This window comes from Eublepharis macularius, chromosome 15 (genome assembly GCF_028583425.1).
Source record: "Eublepharis macularius isolate TG4126 chromosome 15, MPM_Emac_v1.0, whole genome shotgun sequence".
In the NCBI taxonomy this organism is placed as follows: Eukaryota; Metazoa; Chordata; class Lepidosauria; order Squamata; family Eublepharidae; genus Eublepharis; species Eublepharis macularius.
Window position 1 is genome coordinate 46,415,770 of NC_072804.1, and position 18,204 is coordinate 46,433,973.

The window sequence follows — 18,204 nt, forward strand, 5'->3', positions numbered from 1 at the left end:
ATACTACTTATATTTGAATTCAAAATAACTGACTTTAAAAAGATGTGTTACCCAATTAAATCATGGATTATTATTTTTTAGTTGATAAAGATGTTTTAAAATGACTAACATAAGCAAGCGTGAACCACTCAGCTAATGTATATTTATTACTGGACTGATTAAATAATGACTAATAAAAAGTTGACATTCTAGTTTTAACTTCTACAGCTATGAGTACAAACAGCAAGACTGAAGGGACATAACCTCTGCAGCATCATTTCAAGGTTAGTCCTTTCTTCTTTAATCTTTAATCACTGGCCACATAATGCTATAGTGCTTAGAATAAGAAAAGGATGGGTCTTTCCCCCCATACTCAAACCTTAATTGTGTGCAAAGTTGTAAATTTTATGTAACAGGAACCACAACTTCACTTAACACCAACAGAGCATCTGAAGACAGAAGAGAGAAAGAGGAACAGTGGAGGAGGACAAGACAGTAAATAACTGCTTGAGTGGGCAGGATCCACATGTTGCTGGATGTTATGCCACTGTGATCAGCCATAGCTCTTGCATTTTCCTGTCGGGGGCAGGAAACTCCAAGAGGGAAATGATTTCAACGAGGGCGTCAACACAGTCCTGTGGCTGCCTATGAGAACTGCCCTCCAGGCAATTGAGCAAAGGGATTGTAAGGGGGGGGGGGGGAGAAAACTGGTGTTTTGGTCTTTCCAAACTATGTGGCTCAGATGTGGGACAAAACATTTTGTGGGCCACTGACTTATGTGGTATCAAGAGCCTTGTGGAATTTAGTTGCAGGGGGAGATTTTTTTTTAGTAATAGTTTGCAAAACTGGTGTCAGGAATCAAAGTTCATGATTACTGATTACAACTTTATAATATGCATCACACTCTTCTAAGGATGGTGTCCCCAGAGCAATCCTGTTTCACTCTACCCTGGAAAGTATATTAGGCCAACAATAAGTGCCTCCAAAATGGCTTATCCAACACTGTATCCAGAGCACCACACCTCATATTGGGATGACAAACACTCAGAGTTCCCACAACTCCTGGACAGATTTGGCAACAATCCATGGTATTTTATTTACTACTGCATTTATATCCCAATGGGGACCCAAAGCATCTACATAGTTCTCCTCCATTTTATCGTCACAACAACCCTGTGAGGTAGGGCCTAAGGTCAACCAGCAATCTTCCATGCCAGAGTGAAGATTCGAGCCTCCATCTCCCAGATCCTAGTCCGGCACCAACCAGGACTCCACACTGGTTTGCTGGTAGTTTCAAACGGAAGCTGGCATCTGACTCCAAAGCACTGGGGGGGGGGGGAGAAAATAAACTTCCCTCCTTGCCCATCATGCACCCCCAAATCTAGCAGTGAACTTACCGGCCCCCCATGGATCTGCCCTGTGTCCTGGTGCCAACGAGAGCAAGAAAGAAAGAAACAGGGAAAGTCATGAAAAAAGAAAAAATCTGGGAGACTAAGAGAGAAGAAAAGGATACTGGAACGATGGACGAGGGCAAGCAAAGATTTCTGTCTGGGCTGCTCACTTCCTCTTGTCTGTGTAGCTCACACTCTTATTTTGGACCTTTCCACTCCCTGCCATCCCCCTTACAGCAGGTGCTTATATCACACTGAACAGCTGCAGAAAGAAGTATACACACAGCCTTGTGTTTGGCTGGGCAGGCGTCCTAAACCTCCCCCCAATCCCACTGTACTCAAGCCTGTAAGAAGGAGACTGGTCTCCCAAGTCCACCTGTCATATTCCTTTCCCTAAATCAGCATTGGCTCCTATATGGTTCCCAAAGAAGCTAGTGCTATGTTTCCAGTGCCAAGCCAGAGTCAAAACTAAGGCTGTGCCAAGCCCCCACCCCCGCAACTCCTTACCTAAAGGTGCAAACTTTCAGCGTCCTCCCCAGCGTCTACCCATTCTAGCAATGCCCCCCCTCCCAAATGCCGTTTGGTTCCACGAACTGAGTTTCTGTTTCTTTCTCCGTTCTAAAATTGGCCTATGCCATCAACAGTTGGCACAGCCTACACCAACTGGCATCTCGATCTCCATGTTGGGCAGAGATGTTCTTAAGAATGTGGGCTGCCTTGGCAAAGCCTCAACCTGGCACCGTCACCATCGCCACCTAAGGAATAATGGAGCTGCTGAGTTTTTCCTGGCAGACTCTCCTCAGTGCAGGGCAGGGGTGCCCAATTTTGGCAAACCTGTGGGGACTTTGGAATTTGGACTAAGGGGACTGGGGAACACAAAATGGCTTGCAAGACGAAGGTTGTTGTTTTGGAATGAGAGCTCCCTGCAAATCCCAAGGTGATTCTTCCTGGACTCCTCTGAAGTACCTCCTACTCCACTGAGGAAGAGGAGAAGTCAGGGCTGACTCTTTGCTTTCAGAAACAGATAGGCGCCAGGAAAACAACTGGCAGGTAGTACAGTTCCCAGAAGTGCTATATAGACAGAGAGACAGATTAATATATTGTACGTGGCCATAGGCCTTTACACATTAAAAATATATTTACAGCTCTAAAATTTTAAAATTTCTAAAATTACATCCATCTCTAAAAATTCATATTCAGACACAAAGATTACATTTCATTTCACCTGGCTGCTATCTTAAGAACCACATTTGCTCTAAGTTTCTTAGCGGCTAAAGCAAAAAGTGCCATCCTGTTGGAAACATAGGGGCTGGCTAAGTGGACTCTGGCACTTAGGACTGGGAAAGAAAACACTTTTCCTTACCCAAGATCTTCTCCACAGGCATCACACACCCCTCCTGCTGGCCTGCTTGCCCACCACCCCAATCGTCTCCAAATCTCAATTATGTTGCCAACCCGCCCACCTAAAAATGGGAGTTGCAGTTTCAAGGCTGTTTTTAAATTACAACACTTAAAATTATACATTTCAGAATTTCATACACCTTCTTGCTTTATTTTCTGGCTTATGAAAAGCCAATGCAGTTAATCATAACAATACTGCCCCATCTCACCCCAAACCTCCAGACACAAAAATCACTTCCTATCTGATTCTCAAAAGTTTATACCTCATTTAATACTACAAACAAGACAAGAATTGTAGTGTCGAAGGCTTTCACGGCCAGAGAATGATGGTTGTTGTGGGTTTTCCAGGCTGTATTGCCGTGGTCTTGGCATTGTAGTTCCTGACGTTTCACCAGCAGCTGTGGCTGGCATCTTCAGAGGTGTAGCACCAAAAGACAGTGATCTCTCACTGTGACACTGAGAGATCTCTGTCTTTTGGTGCTACACCTCTGAAGATGCCAGCCACAGCTGCTGGCGAAACGTCAGGAACTACAATGCCAAGACCACGGCAATACAGCCCGGAAAACCCACAACAACCAAGACAAGAATTGATTTCATCTCTCTTAGTAGCAGCTAAGACAGCTATAGCATTAAGTTGGAAATCTCAACACCCACCCAACTTAAACACTTAGTTTACAAAGATATGGGAACAACTAATAATGGAAAAGATATCTGACAAACTTCGACAGGCAGAAAACTTTCCCAAGCATTCCAACTTCTTAGAAAAATGGTATCCATTTATAGAATATCTCTCTTGTAACGACTCACGTCCTTTTAAAATGCCATATCAAACACTCATAAACATAGAACTCTAATAACAAATAAAACATAATAAATACCTAGTCTTCTCCCAATCTGTGTTTAAGATATAATGCTTAGTGTTCATATGTTATCCATGTTCTACAAGACTTAAGTTATTTTATATATACAACGTAACATATTCTCTTTAATTGTATATATGTTTAAGTGTATGTTGTACAATGTTTGGAATTAAATAAAGCTGGAAAGTGAAAAAAAAATTATACCTGGAAATCTTGTTGGTCTTTAAAGTGCTACTGGGTTCAAACTGTGAAGAATCAGTGTTGATACTATAAGGCCTACCACCACCACCCCAGGGAATCCTGAAAGCAGGTAGGAACTCAGACCTGGACAGCTATTTGTTTAAAACATCTTGCCTTTTTAAATAGCAGCACATCAGCATACAGAGCAACAACATAAAAGTATGATAACAAAATCCCCTTCAAACAAATAATTTCACAAATTAACAGATAAATTATTTTTTGTTGCAGCAGATAAACCACAACACGGCTATTAAAAAAACTTTTACAAAGGTAAAACGGAATATCAATGAATTTAACTGAATGCTAACTGAAATGATTTTTTAAAAGGCTTTTCGTGATGCAATCAAATGATAACAAAGGTATTACTGGACAAACTTTCCGGGGTAGGCTGTTCCGCAGCTATGGTACCACCATCAAAAAGGCCCCGTTCCATCACTCATTCCTCCACAGATGATCTCAGTGAATGAGTGGGACAATACAGGAACAGGTGTTAGGCCTTTAACAAGGCAATCCTAAGCAGATTTATACCCTTCTAAGTCCATTGAGATCAACAGGCTTGGAAGGGTATGACTCTGTTCAGGACTGCATGGGACCAACTGTGAATTGCACCCAGAAATAAACTAGAATAAAATGGGGGATAAATGTAGAATAAAATAGGGGAAATAATGATATTGTAAGCCATTCTGGGAGCCCCTATGGGAGAAAAGCAGGATATAAATATCTAAATAAGTAGATATGTATGTATATATGTATGTATGTATACTTCATTTAAACCTCGCCTTTCTCCTCAGTGAGAACCCAAAGCAGCTTATATCCTTTTCCTCTCCTCCATTTTATCCGTACAACAACCCTGTGAGGGAGATTAGAATATTGAAGGCCAAGACGTAGGCATATAGTGTCTCAACATAGGCATGTAGTGTTAATGGGATGTCCTCTCACATCATACATCACACTAGGCTGGAGGCCTTACAGTTCGTTCACAAAGTAGCCAACTCCAGCCTGGGAAATTCCTGGAGATTTGGGGGTGATGCCTGTGAAGGGAGGAATCTGAGGAGCAAGTTTCACCTGGAATCTATAGTATACCATACAGTCCCCCTTCCAAAGCCGCCATTTTCTCCGGAGGAACTGATCTCTATAGTCTGGAGACCAGCTGTAATTCCAAGAGAACTCCAGACCCAATGCGGAGGTTGGCAACTCTATTCATTCACTTAGAAGAAGCCTCTCTCACTCTCCTTCTCTTACACACACTTCCCACAGTCCTGTCACCTCACAAAATGGCTGCCCTTCACTGGCCCACAGATCAGTGCTCACTTATGTGACCTATCGTCCACCATGCCTGTTATTGAAAAGTCCAAGAAAACAATGTTCAGAATCTGGAGTCTACAGGCCAAGCTAGATATGAAGGAGTTTTAGTGGCTGTGCCACAACAACGCTGCCGCCATTTTAACATCATTTAAAAATGGCACATGGGCCTAATCTTATCAGGCCTGCAGTGTGGCAGGCTGAGGCACTCCCTCCCTCCCATACACACACACACACTTTATCAAGTGCTGAAATGGCTACACCCTCAGCACTTGAAAAGGCACGGGGAGGGAACAAGAGCACTGCACTGTGGCATTTTAAAATGACTTTAAAATAGTGGGAGCAGCGTCCTTGTGGCAGCCACCAGGACACTGTCATGTCTAGTTTGGCCCTACTTTGCACCATGTTTTTGAATTCCCAAGCATTTGAGTTTTTCCGTATTTTTTTCACAGCAAGCGGCTAGACCTCATGGCTGCAGAAAATACAGTCCGATCGATATGCCTGGTTTCTGTAGAAAGTGATAATGATCTGTGACCTATCTATGCTATGTTTCCTCATTCTAATTTATTTTCCTTGCTGCCCTAAAAACTGCCGTTTCTCAAGAAAGAAAGAAAACAAGTTTCCAGAATAAAATATGCACATCAAGCATGTTTATGTCAAACTGTTGCTTACCATAAATACATCTGAGCACAAAATCTGGATGTTTCTTGGCACAGAGTTGGATTTCACTTTTATTTTTGGTACTAGCTACAAACATCCCAGGCTAACGCCAACAGTCAGCACACAAACACACACGCTTGCACATTAGTGGTACACTGCGTGCAAAATCTAGTACTGACAGAAGTAAAATGGGCATCTGGGTTTTAAAACATTATTTTTCCTTATTTTACATCTCACCTTTCTTTCCAATGAGGACCCAAAGCAGCTTCCAACATTCCCCCTCTTCTCCATTTTATCCTTACAATAACCCTGTGAGGTTGGCTAGATTGAGAGTGTGACAGGCCCAAGGTCACTGAATGAGCTTCCATAGCAGAGTGGGGATTCGAACATGACTCTCTCCAATCCTAGGCCAACACTCTAACCATTCCACTATGCTGACTCTACGACTAACAGAACAGCAACGCTAAAAAACAATGAGAAGTCAGTCAAGTTCATCACTGATGTCGTTTTTTCTACACTGCAGGGGAACGCATTCTAATTAAGAGGTGCTGTTTTCGAAGAGACACAAATCGCCGTCTGCCATCTGCTGCATTCATAACTATGAAATGCAAAATCCCACACATATTATATGCACATAAAACACACAGGCTAGAAGCATCCTTTCTCTTCGCACCATTTTCACTCTGGCTGCAATACTGCACTCCTCATAATATCCATCCTTTCCCTATAAACAGCCCCTGGTGGACATGATAATACCAGATGGGTAGCCAGGTTAGTCTGAAGCAGTAGAATGAGACAGGATTCCAATAACATTTATTCTGGCATAAGCTTTAAAGAGTCAGAGCCAAATGCACAAGGAATAAATCCAATAGGCCAACGGATGTACGCAATAGGAGGAGGGGAGATGTTACAAAGAGAAGCCGGTTCAAAATAAGATCCAATCCAAAGACTATTCAAGTATCTCACTCCAAGTAGGTGTAAGCATGCTCAACTATTGTTAGATAGGCAATGTGTAAAACTTAGTACAGGATAAAATGAGATAAGCAAGTAAATTGGAAATCATGGGGGAATAAATGAAGTAATAATCATGTTTAAGGGATGAGACGTAGAAGATACTAATAATCATAGTGAATTAGTTTCAGGTAGATAGCCATGTTGGTAGAAGTAGAAGAGCAAGATTTGAGTCCAGTAGTACCTTAAAGGCCAACAAGATTTCCAGGGTAAATCTTTGGAGAGTCAAAGCTCTCTTCATCAAATAGGTAGTGAGTTGGGAATTCCAGGTCCCCATTAAGCCCTGGAGAAGGGTCATGAATTTGCAAATGAATTCTAATTTAACAATTTCACACTGGGTTCTCCCTTTGAAGTTCCTTTGTAAGAGAACTGTACCTTTTATATCAGCCACAGAATGTCATGTCCTTGTTGATTGTTTTTTAAAAATTCTTTCAAGCTGTGCTATAAATGTGTGGGCCATTCTAAGTAGTGTTTTACTCACTAAGGTCTTCCATATTTTTTTTAGCTTTTAGTCTGTGCCTAGCCAAAGGACTTTACCAATATCATTGCAGACTGCTCCATTTCATGTGTTTTTATGCTTCAGCTTGCTTTTATTGGCTGTTTTTACTGGCATTATTTGAATCAACTCACATTAGATGAATTTATGTTTTTGACTGGGATTGTTTTCTTGGCATGTTTTTGTTGGCGTGATTTTTGTTCCTTTTAGCAAGCTGCCTGCAGCAGGTCTAGAGAGGCAGTACACACATTTTCTAAACGAATGAGTGAATGAATATTGGGTTCAATGGGCTTGTTGTGTGTAACTCTGCACAGAACATCAATGTAAAAACTATGAGGGCTAGTAACTTGCGTAGATCTGTTCACAAAGCTACTCATTGCCCTTGTGTCTCTCGCCTTGTCTTTGTCAGTGGTCAAAGAGACTATAACTTTTTTTTGCTTTTAAAGTAAACCGTCGGGTACATTGATGGTGCTGCATGAATTATAATACCCACTCACCCCAATTCCTTGTGATTGTGTTATTCACGTTTTACTAGATACCATGAAGCATGCTTTGAACAAGAAATGCATTAAATAGATCTGAGTTTTCCTATCCAATGTGAGTTATACCACTAGCTGCCAACAATGCCCTTTGGCTGGCTACATGGGGTGAAAAAACAGGTCAGATATTATGCAAAAAAATACATGGGCACCAATCTCAAAGAACAACCTTCAGCAACTAGAAGAACATTTCAGTTTTCCAGGACGTTCTGCTGCTAAGCTGAAAGGTACCGTTCTTCAACAAAAAGAACTTCAAAGGGAGACTCCAGAGCAATTGCTGAACTAGAATTATCAGCAAATTTGATCTTATTCTTTTCGGCTCAATTGAGACCACAGTTTTCTCTCACACACGCTACAGGAGTTGCGGCTACATCCTCTGTGCTTATCTGTATACTCTGGAGCAGGGCACAGAAAAGTCACAGACTGGACTTAATTGCATTTCACAGCTTTTTGGCCCCATTGTTTACATTTTTTTTGGCACTTCACACGTCAGACCAAGAGAGCTCCAGTCTGTGAAAGCTTATGCCTCAACAGATGTTTGTCTTTGAGCAGCCATGAGACTAATTTTTGTGCGTTTCCTCTAATAATTGTTTAGTCCATGTTCCACACAAGCTGTCTTGAAACAACAGTCCAAGGTAGGCCAGTTCTATTATCCCCATATTGTGGGGGAAGAGAGAGTAAACGGTTTGCCTAAAGTCACCTAGTGAATTGACGGTGAAAGTAAGATTTGAATTCAGAACTGTCTGCTCACAGCTCATTTTTTTTTAGATAGTCAGGGCCTGATTGCCAGAACCTGTATAACCCAAGCAAGCCCGATCTAGTCAGATCTCAGAAGCTAAGCAGAGTCGGCCTTGGTTAGTAATTGAATGGGAGACCTCCAAAGAAGATCAGAGTTGCAGAAGCAGGCAATGGCAAAGCACCTCTGTTAGTCTGTTGCCATGAAAATCCCACCAGGGGTCGCCATAAGTTAGCTATGTCTTGACCGCACTCTCCACCATAACCAGGGGCCTAACTACATCATACACTGAACATATGTATCCTGGCTTTCTGCCACAGGTCCTGCCAACAATACATATGCACGAAGCCCCGTGTTCAGAAGTGAATTCCAAGATGTGGGGGACCAATTTGGGGCCACCAGTGTGTGAGGAAAGAGAGCTGAAGCCTTCCCCCTGCACTTTCCCAACTCGAAATGGCCTCAGGGAGACTTACACATATATCCTACCAGCCAATTTCCACGGTGGAGATGAGGGAGGAAAAGTGTTTATACAGTGTCTGTGAGACCTAGGTTCGAATCCCCATTCTACTTGCTGGGTGACCCTGGGCCAGTCATATAGTCTCTCAGCCTACCTCACAAAGTCGTTGTGAGGAAAAAAGAAAAAGCGCAACTCAATTGCATAAGTTGTTTTGGGTCCCCATTGGAGAAAAGCAGGATATAAATGATCCAATATCAATCAATAAATACGGACAATGTATCATATAAATAGGCCCTCTGCTTCCGTAGCTTACATTAGGCTTGCCCCACTGGTGCTAGGCAATCTCCTGGGGGTTTGCCCAGTTGCCTGCCAATCACTGCCAATCACCCATCACCAGCAGGCAACCCAGGAAAGCATACACCAGGTGCGCTCCCAGCAAGACACGACATCACTTCCTGAAGTGACATTTTTTATTATTTATTTTTATTTATTTCAGATTTCTATTCCGCCCTCCCCGCGAGCGAGCTCAGGGTGGATAACAACATATTAAAAATACAATTTAAAAAATTCATGTACATTAAAAACAACACATTTAAAAGAGGACAGTGGACAGCCTTCACAGGAGGGTTAAGATTTTATACACCCCTTTTTCCAGGCCGGTGGAGGCCCAGCCTCAGCCATATGCCTGGCGGAACAACTCTGTCTTGCAGGCCCAGCGGAAGGATAGTAGGTCCTGCCGGGCCCTGATTTCAGCAGACAAGAGCGTTCCACCAGGTGGGAGCCAGGACCAAAAAAGCCCTGGCTCTAGTCGAGGCTAGGTGGGCCTCCTTGGGGCCAGGGACCACCAACAGCTGTTTGTCTCCTGATCGGCGTGTCCTCCGGGGAATATATGGGGAGAGACGGTCCCGTAGATACACTGGTCCCAGTCCGCACAGGGCCTTATAAGTCAATACTAGAATCTTGAATCTGATCCAGTACTCCACTGGCAACCAATGCAGCTCACGTAAGAACGGTGTTATATGCGCCAGCTGCAGGCATGCTCCTGCACTTTGTTCTGGCTGATTTTGGCCCCAAATGGGCCAGAATTAACCCCACACAAAACGCAGGAGCACGCCCATGGCCGGCATGATGACATCACATCCCAGAAGTAACGTAATAATGCGTCTCCAGGAGCATGCGCACATTTTGCGCATGCAAACTCTAACAAGTAAGTCTCAGGTCCCCCACCTCCGGCTCGAAGGTACAGGGACCTGAGAACCCTAGCACAGATTAAGATGGTTGCCATGGTTGAATTAGTGCAGTGGTTAGAGACCCAGGTTCAAATCCCTACTCTGCCATGGAAATTTGCTGGGTGACTTTATCCTCTATCAGCCTAAGCTACCTCTGTTGCCATGAAAACCTCACCAGGGGTCGCCATAAGTCAGCTATGACTTGACGGTTGTTGTGAAGATAAAATAGAGGACAATAATGTAAGCTGCTTTGGGCCCGCACTGGGAAGAAAGGCAGGATATAAAGGAAGCAAATAAATAAACTGCTATTTGTAATTTGGTAGGTCCTAAATGACACTACTGTGGATTGTGTTTGGGGTTTTTGAATTTTTCTTTTAGACCTGCACAGATGACAACTTCTTCTTAGGAACACAGCCTGGCAAAATAAACACTGAAAAGCTACTTTGGCTACTTCCTGATCTTTGGTTTTCCGTCCAACGTACCCGTTTCTGGAAGAAAGAGGAGATAAAGCTCTCTGCCTGCTATCCCACTCAGCCCTTTTCTCCTCCACAGAGTACTTCTGAGCTTTATCAGCAACCCACAGATTCAGACTCTAAATGGTAAAAACACACTCAATAGTTTCTGACTGGGGATCCCTAAGCCCCACCGAATGAGCTTTCTTACCTCTGGATGCAAACTGCTCAGAAATCCACACAAGTCATTAGGGCCCGAATGCAAGAACTCACTCATATACACAAAAGGCTGCTGCCTTATCCCAGGACTAAATCCTTTGCTCCATGAATATAGCCAAACAAGGAGGAAATGCTTGTGTCATCTGGGGTATTCCTACAAACCAACGCTGTAACTTCTTCCTTTTTACAACTATGAGGGGGGGAAATGTCTAGCATTACCTACAAAAAGGAGTAAATCGCATGGAGAGACCCTCTGATATATCTCGCCACAAGAGAAGGGTAAAAGATCCTAGGAAAAGCACTCACGATAGTCTCTTAGGAGAGTAAGGAGCACTAACATTCCAATAAGGACGAGAAAGAAATCAGATTCAGGACAAAAAAGGGCTGTTTTCCACATTACAAACAGGGTCCCCTGAGGGGTGTACCTGGATGAGTCATAGATCTGCAACCAAAACGTTTGCTGAATTCACTCCTCCTCCTATTGGATGTTTGTGCAAAAGAAAAAACCATTTTTGATGCGCCTTGAAAAACATCATGTGTGAAGACAGTCAGAATGGACGAAAGATAAACTAAGGTTCAAGGATTCGGGTCCAGTTGCACCTTAAAGACCAACTTGATTTCCAGGGTATGAGCTTTCGAGAGTCAGAGCTCCCTTTGTCAGAAACAATGAGGACTCTTCATCAGATACAATGGTCGGTTGGCTACCGACCAACACGGCTACTCATGTGTAACTAAGATTCAAAGTGTCACTTGGAAATTCAGGCAATTTGCCCTCTGCTTTCCAAATCGGGCCTCAGACTTTGCGAAAGACTCATCTCACCGCAGAACCCAAAGCACCCATGGAAGAGAGAAAAGAATCCTAACAACAAATGGTCTCTATCCCCGTGTGGAGCCCTGGGCATTAGAAAGCCCTCAGCTTGCTCTTCTAAAATCAAGCGGCATCAGGGTATGGCCACATATTGGCCACAGGAAGATGCAGGAGTTGAAGAAGCAACTCAGGCAACAGGGGCAAAGGAATCCTTGGAAGCTAGCAGAGGAAGGAAGCTAGTTAAGGAAACAGAGGTGAGAGAAAAAATGTGTAATTAATCCAGGTCAGAGAAAGGACAGGGCTTGGAATGCGCCACAGTCCTTACTCAGCTGAAAGAGACTTCAACTGCACAGCGATTCAAAGGCTGCCAAAGACATTTTAAGAACCAAAGTATTGTCTCCTTCACCTACCACCAGCAGAAAATGCCTCGAACATCCCCCTCCCAAGAAGAAAAGCTGAGAGCCAAGCTACAAGTGACGCCTGACATAGGTTGGACACTTGCCAGCTTCCCTCAGATTTTCATGGGAAATGTAGGCATCCTGGTCTTGCAGCTGTAATGGAGAGCCAAGCTGCAAAACCAGGACGCCTACATTTCCCATCAAAACTTGAGGGAAGCTGACAAGTGTCCAACCTGTGTCAGGCGTCACTTGTAGCTTGGCTCTAAGTCGTCTGTCCTTGACAGACATTATCTTAAAACAAGAAGGAAAGCCATGAAATACTTTTTTTCGGACCAACCAAATTGACCCAAAACAATCTTTTGCGTTCCCCAGAACTCTTCATCAGACTAGGTGTTACGAAATTTAAAACCGCTAGGAAGTAGAAGCAGAAAGCAGACATTTCAGGCCATAATATTAACCATCTGATCTTGCACTCTTTCTCTGTGATGTCATGTAAGCCTGCCTTTCAAACCCTTCATGTAGCAGTGGCCACTACCACAGAAGGCTTGAAAGGGGGATTAGACAGGTTAATGGAGAAGACCATCAATGGCTATCAGCAGGGCTTTTTTTCAGCAGGAACGCAGGGGAACGGAGTTCCGGAACCGCTTGAAAACGGTCACATGGCTGGTGGCCCCGCCCCCTGATCTCCAGACAGAGGGGAGTTTAGATTGCCCTCCGCGTCGCCAAGCAGCGCGGAGGGCAATCTAAACTCCCCTCTTTCTGGAGATCAGGGGGTGGGGCCACCAGCCATGTGACCATTTTCTCCGAGGGCAACCCACTGAGTTCCACCACCTCTTTTCCCAGAAATAAAGCCCTGGCTATCAGGCACGAAATGGAGCCTCCATGTTGAAAGGCAGAAGTCCTCTGAATAATAATGTAACAACAGGGCCTCTGTGCCAAACTTGTAGGTCATCTGGGAGCATCTGAGTGAAACAAGATAGACTAGACAGATCATTTTTATCCAACATGGCAGCTCTTTGGTTCTTACGGCAGTCACTCTAAGGCCCTATGAAGCCTTGGGTTGGATATTCCACACAATGATCCTGTCCCTTCGTTTTGGTAAATAACCAGCGTGATGTGACGGTTAGAGTGTCAGACTAGGATCTGGGAGAACTACGTTCGAATCCCTGCTTGGCCACGGAAGCTTGCCAGTGACCTTGGGCCAATCACACACTCTCAGCCTAACCCTCCTCACAGGGTTGTTGTGAGAATAAAATGGAGGAGAACAATGTAAGCGACTTGGATCTCTATTAGAGAAAGAAGCCGGGTGTACATAAATTAATGCAATACAAGATCTCATTGGGGGAATAAAGATTACACTGACACATCAAGTCACATACAAAGTGGTGACGGAGAGATCCATCGATGGCTACTAGCCATGGTGACTAAAGGAAATCTCCACATTCAGGGGCAGTATACCTTGCATACCAGGGCAAATGGTTGATCGCTGTGCAAAACAAGATGGTGGATGCACCACTGGTCTGAGCCAGCAGGGTACCTCTTACATCTTCCCCTCTAAAGGGGCTCACCATTGATTTCAGCCCATTCCTTTCCTTGGAGTGTCGTCTCTAACCCGTTTCACATCCCCATTTGCCAACTCTAAGCTTTAAAACAGAACAAACCGTCCAAAGGGTCAGAGCAGTGCATCAGATCGCTAACAGCCGGGGTTATAAGGAGAAGCCGGAATTGGGAAGAGGGAACTGTGCGCTCCATGCACCTCCTGTGCTGTGTGCAGTCACAGCCGCTATGATAATGGCATGCTAATGTGCCAGAGCTGCTTTCTCCCTGGGGCTGACCTTGGCGTGGCATTCAGCAACCCAGTTCCCCCTGCATCGTCTATGGAACGCCCTCCACACGGACTTCATTTTCCACAGGCAGGATACGGTCAATGGAGGGGCTGCTACAGGAAGGGCAGGCCTGATGCTGGCAGGAAAAAGGGGTCAGCGATTCAGCACCGCAGGCAGGAGGCTGGGAATTCAGATCAGAGGCTATTATGAAGTGCCTCCATCCCATTTGGAGCCATAAAACCAGATGGAAAGGATGCTACCCAGACTCTGAGGTTTGCGGGAAACGGATGTCACTTTCCTGTGATCTAGTTTCACTCTTTAGCTCCACATAGGAGACACTGTTTAGATCCACATGGGAGACACAGCAACAGTTGGAAGGGCACCAGGGAAGCAGCGCAGGACCCAGGGGACACAGCCCAGCGTCACCAAGAATGCTGGCGCACAGTTCTCCAGAGACGCATGGGTGAGTGCAACATTGTACGGCATTCCCAGGGCTCATCTTTCAAACAGTGTGGCAAAGCACCTGAGAATGGGCAAAAGTCTCGGGTAGGTTTTGCTTCCAGGCACTTGACATGCTCTTCCACGCAGATGGAACAATGTTTAAATGACTCAGCCGTGTGGGCTGGGGGCAGTCATGTGACTCTTGCCCACAGAATCCACACAGTGCCAGAAGGAGTTCTCTAAGAAAGAGCCACGTGATCGGCTCCTACGCATACGGTTGGGTCATTTAAATGTCCTCTGGATGGAAGCTGCTTGCACCCCACGTGGCTTGCAGTCTGAAAGGTATCTGCACCAAATAACACAACTGGTGTGCCCTCTCATGCTTGTCACAGTGGGCCCGCTTGAACCCCATTAAAACCTGGGAGGTGGGCTGCCTCCAGGACATTAGGGGAGGCGGCAAGTAGAGGCAGGTTGCTGGGTGGAATGGATTAATTAATTAATCAATAAATTACTTTCATTTATAATCCTACTCTGCCTTTTCCCCCAGTGGGGACCCACGGCAACCTACATTGTTCTCCTTTCCTCCATTTTACCCTCACAACAACCCTGAGAGGTAGGTTAGGCTGAGAGTGTGTGACTGGCCCAAGGTCACCCAGCAAGCTTCCATGGCAGTGTGGGGATTCGAACCTGGGTCTCCCAGATCCTTCCACCCAACTTTTTTTCGGTGGAACTCATAAGTCACTTTACAGCACATAATGAAGAAACAAAAAAAAATCTCCCTGTAGTTTTTCTGTATGACTGGCCAAGGTTTCCTCTCCATCTTCACACACCCATGTGACCTTCAGAATGAATGAGGTGTGGGAAATCAGCCTGCACTGGAAAAGTTTTCCTTCATATTCTGTGTAAAATATTCACTCCCTAGCAGGGCTTTTTTTCTGGGAAAAGAGGTGGTGGAACTCAGGACGCACAATGACATCACTTTGTGTCAGCTGGAACAAGGGGGGAGTTTTTTAAAGCTTAAATCGCCCTTGGTGAAAATGGTCACATGGCCGGTGGCCCCGCCCCCTGATCTCCAGACAGAGGGGAGTTTAGATTGCCCTCCACGCCATGTGGCGCGGAGGGCAATCTAAACTCCCCTCTGTCTGGAGATCAGGGGGCGGGGCCACCGGCCATGTGACCATTTTCAAGAGGTGCCAGAACTCCCTTCCACCATGTTCCAGCTGAAAAAAAGCCCTGCTTCCTAGTATTAAAAAAGAATTTTTCCTGCACTTCCGGATACACATTAGCTATTGATTTCCTGACAAAGAAATCCAGCTGAATTAAGCAATTAGGTGCTTGCAGGTGACCACAGTATGGTCACAATTATGTGGGTTAACTAACTGCCATTGGGGCCAAAGGTTGGTAACATTTTTGCTCCCTGCCTATCTACTGATCCCCTCTCCCAAAATTCCATATTGTGAGGCTGGCCTCGCAAGACCTGAGCTTTTAAATAAAACTGGAACTCTTTAAAAAATTATTCGCTTGTCTAAGCTTTTTAAAAGCTGTCTGGAAGTATGTTTTCCGCAGCCACAGAAGTGAAAAGCTTGACACAGAGACCTCTCTAGGGATTCTCATTACTATAATGCGCACCGCAATTTTCTGTTAAACGCTCCCAAAATGAAATGCTCTGGCAGAAAGCACACGATTCAACAGCCCTGAAAGCCTGTTGCCCACAGATGTCAGGCGCATGGACTTCCCTTATCACAAGACAGAAGCCACATGTGAGCTAGCACCCAGGTCAGTTTACCCACAAAACCTCCAAAGAGCCAACCAGAGCCTGCCAGACAGGTTTCCGTTGCCAGATGTGTCCACCAGTTTCCCACCCATCAACCCAATCCTACCACCACTACCTCTCAACTGAAAAAGAGCAACAAGAGAGAACAGCTGTGGCTCTCTCAGTAGCCTTTCCAACCCAGGCACAGAGGAGAAGCCATTCAAGCCCAGAAGAGATTCTCCTCTGGATGCTCTTCAACCCTGACAGAGCCCCCCACCCACCCACATCTGCAGAACAAAGGATTTCCAAAGGACGCAAGAAAGACCACCCTAGTGATGTCACAGCAGACACACCTGTAGCAATGGGGGGGGCGAGAGATACAGGGGTCTGGCCCTCTTTGAAACCACCTATTTGACCTGCTCCATCACGATTTTCAGTATTATTATGGGATGTATCACAATCCCCCAGATGTTGGGCTGGATTTTTTTTTGGTCTATCACCAATTCAGATTTTATGAAAGAATCTCGGAGTCAGGGAGGCGCCTTATTATTATTATGGGTTACAGTATCATTATTATTATTAAAGCGCTTGGCCACCCTTTTCTCTCTGGCACACACTCACTCCAGCGCGCATCACCCTCCCCTTCCGGCGTCTGGGGAGGCAAGCTTCCCTCCTGCCCCCTATTCTTTTTGCAAGCACCCACAACAAGCCCGTCTTTTGCAATACCCCCGCCATCCCATGCATGCATGCATTCATGCATGCATGCGTTCAGCGGCACCCGCTCCCGGCTGCCTGCATCCTTTGTCCCTCCCTCTCCCCGCCGCCGAGCCGCCGGTCCCCAGCGCGAGATGCAATGCGCTGGAGGCGGGCGAGTGACCTCCAAGGACGGCTGCCCTTTTGCATGCAGGCTCGGAGGGAGCAGGGATGCAGGGAAGGCGGCTTCCTCCTCCCCGCCGGGCACTCGCCTCCCTGCCCGGTGCGCCCCGCTGGCGCCAAGCCCGGCCCTCGCCATGCGCCCCCCGTCGCCGCCGCCGCCGCCGCCGCCGCGCTCCGCCTTACTCGAACATCGCCGGGGCGCCGCCGAGCGGCTCCGCCTCCCCGCCCGGCCGGGATGGAGAGGCAGCGCTGGTCCCGGCCGGCGGCCCTGGCTGCTGCTGCGCGGAGGAAGAGGAAGGAGAGGCAGGCCCCGCTTCCCTTTCCCGCCCGCCCTCTTCCTCGGCGGCGGCCGCCCCTTTCGGTGCGCGCACCCCCGGCTCCGCTGCCAGCCGGCGCTGCTCGGCGGCGCAGCCGGAGGGGAGGGGGCAGAGCGAGGGGGAGGGGGCAGGCAGGACGCCTGGGTCCCGGCTGGGGTTGCCAACCTCCAGGTGGAGCCTGGAGATCTCCCAGGATGACAAGTGGTCTCCAGGCGACAGAGATCAGTTACCCTGGAGGAAAGGGCTGTGTTGGAGCGGGGACTCTATGCCATCATACCCCTCTGAGGTCCCTCCCTTCCCCAAACCTCACTCCCCAGGCTCCATCTCCAAATCTCCAGGAATGTTCCGTCCTGGAGCTGGCAACCTGAACCCACACACACACACACATGCAGTGGTGGGAGAGTCTAGTGCGTCTAAGCAAAATCCAGGATGAGAAAGCTTTTCTATTGGGAGCACCAAAGAAACACAGGAAGGGTCAAGTGAAAGATCTTAACACTTGTTTTCCCATTGTGGATACACGTGCACTACTAGGGAGGGAGACCACACTTGAATAGAAGACCACACAGAAAGTAAGACACTTGAGTGCCCCCCTAAGGCAAGGGTCAAAAAGAGAGGCATCAGTAAAGAGATAGGGACCATACACGTTACTACTATGTACTGCCTGTTGCTTTTAGTATGAAGTTGCATTAGCTTAAAATTGCTAATGCTCTGGTTCAGCATTTCTTCAACTCTCAGTGCAATCCGATAGAGAGTTATACCAGTCTATACTGTTGATGTCAATGGGCTTAGACTGGACTGCACTGTCTGCGTACT

At 46.1% G+C, this 18,204-nt stretch overlaps 1 protein-coding gene across 1 annotated transcript in view; it reads right to left on the minus strand.

Annotated features, from left to right (window-relative positions):
• GRAMD1A (GRAM domain containing 1A) overlaps positions 1 to 17,341 on the minus strand; it is a 54,337-nt gene extending 36,996 nt beyond the window's left edge. Inside the window, exon 1 of the mRNA XM_054999214.1 lies at positions 17,258 to 17,341. Within this exon, the coding sequence (XP_054855189.1) occupies positions 17,258 to 17,265 (8 nt within the window). The 5' untranslated portion in view covers positions 17,266 to 17,341. The remainder of the gene's footprint in view (positions 1 to 17,257) is intronic.
• Between the last annotated feature and the right edge of the window lie 863 nt (positions 17,342 to 18,204).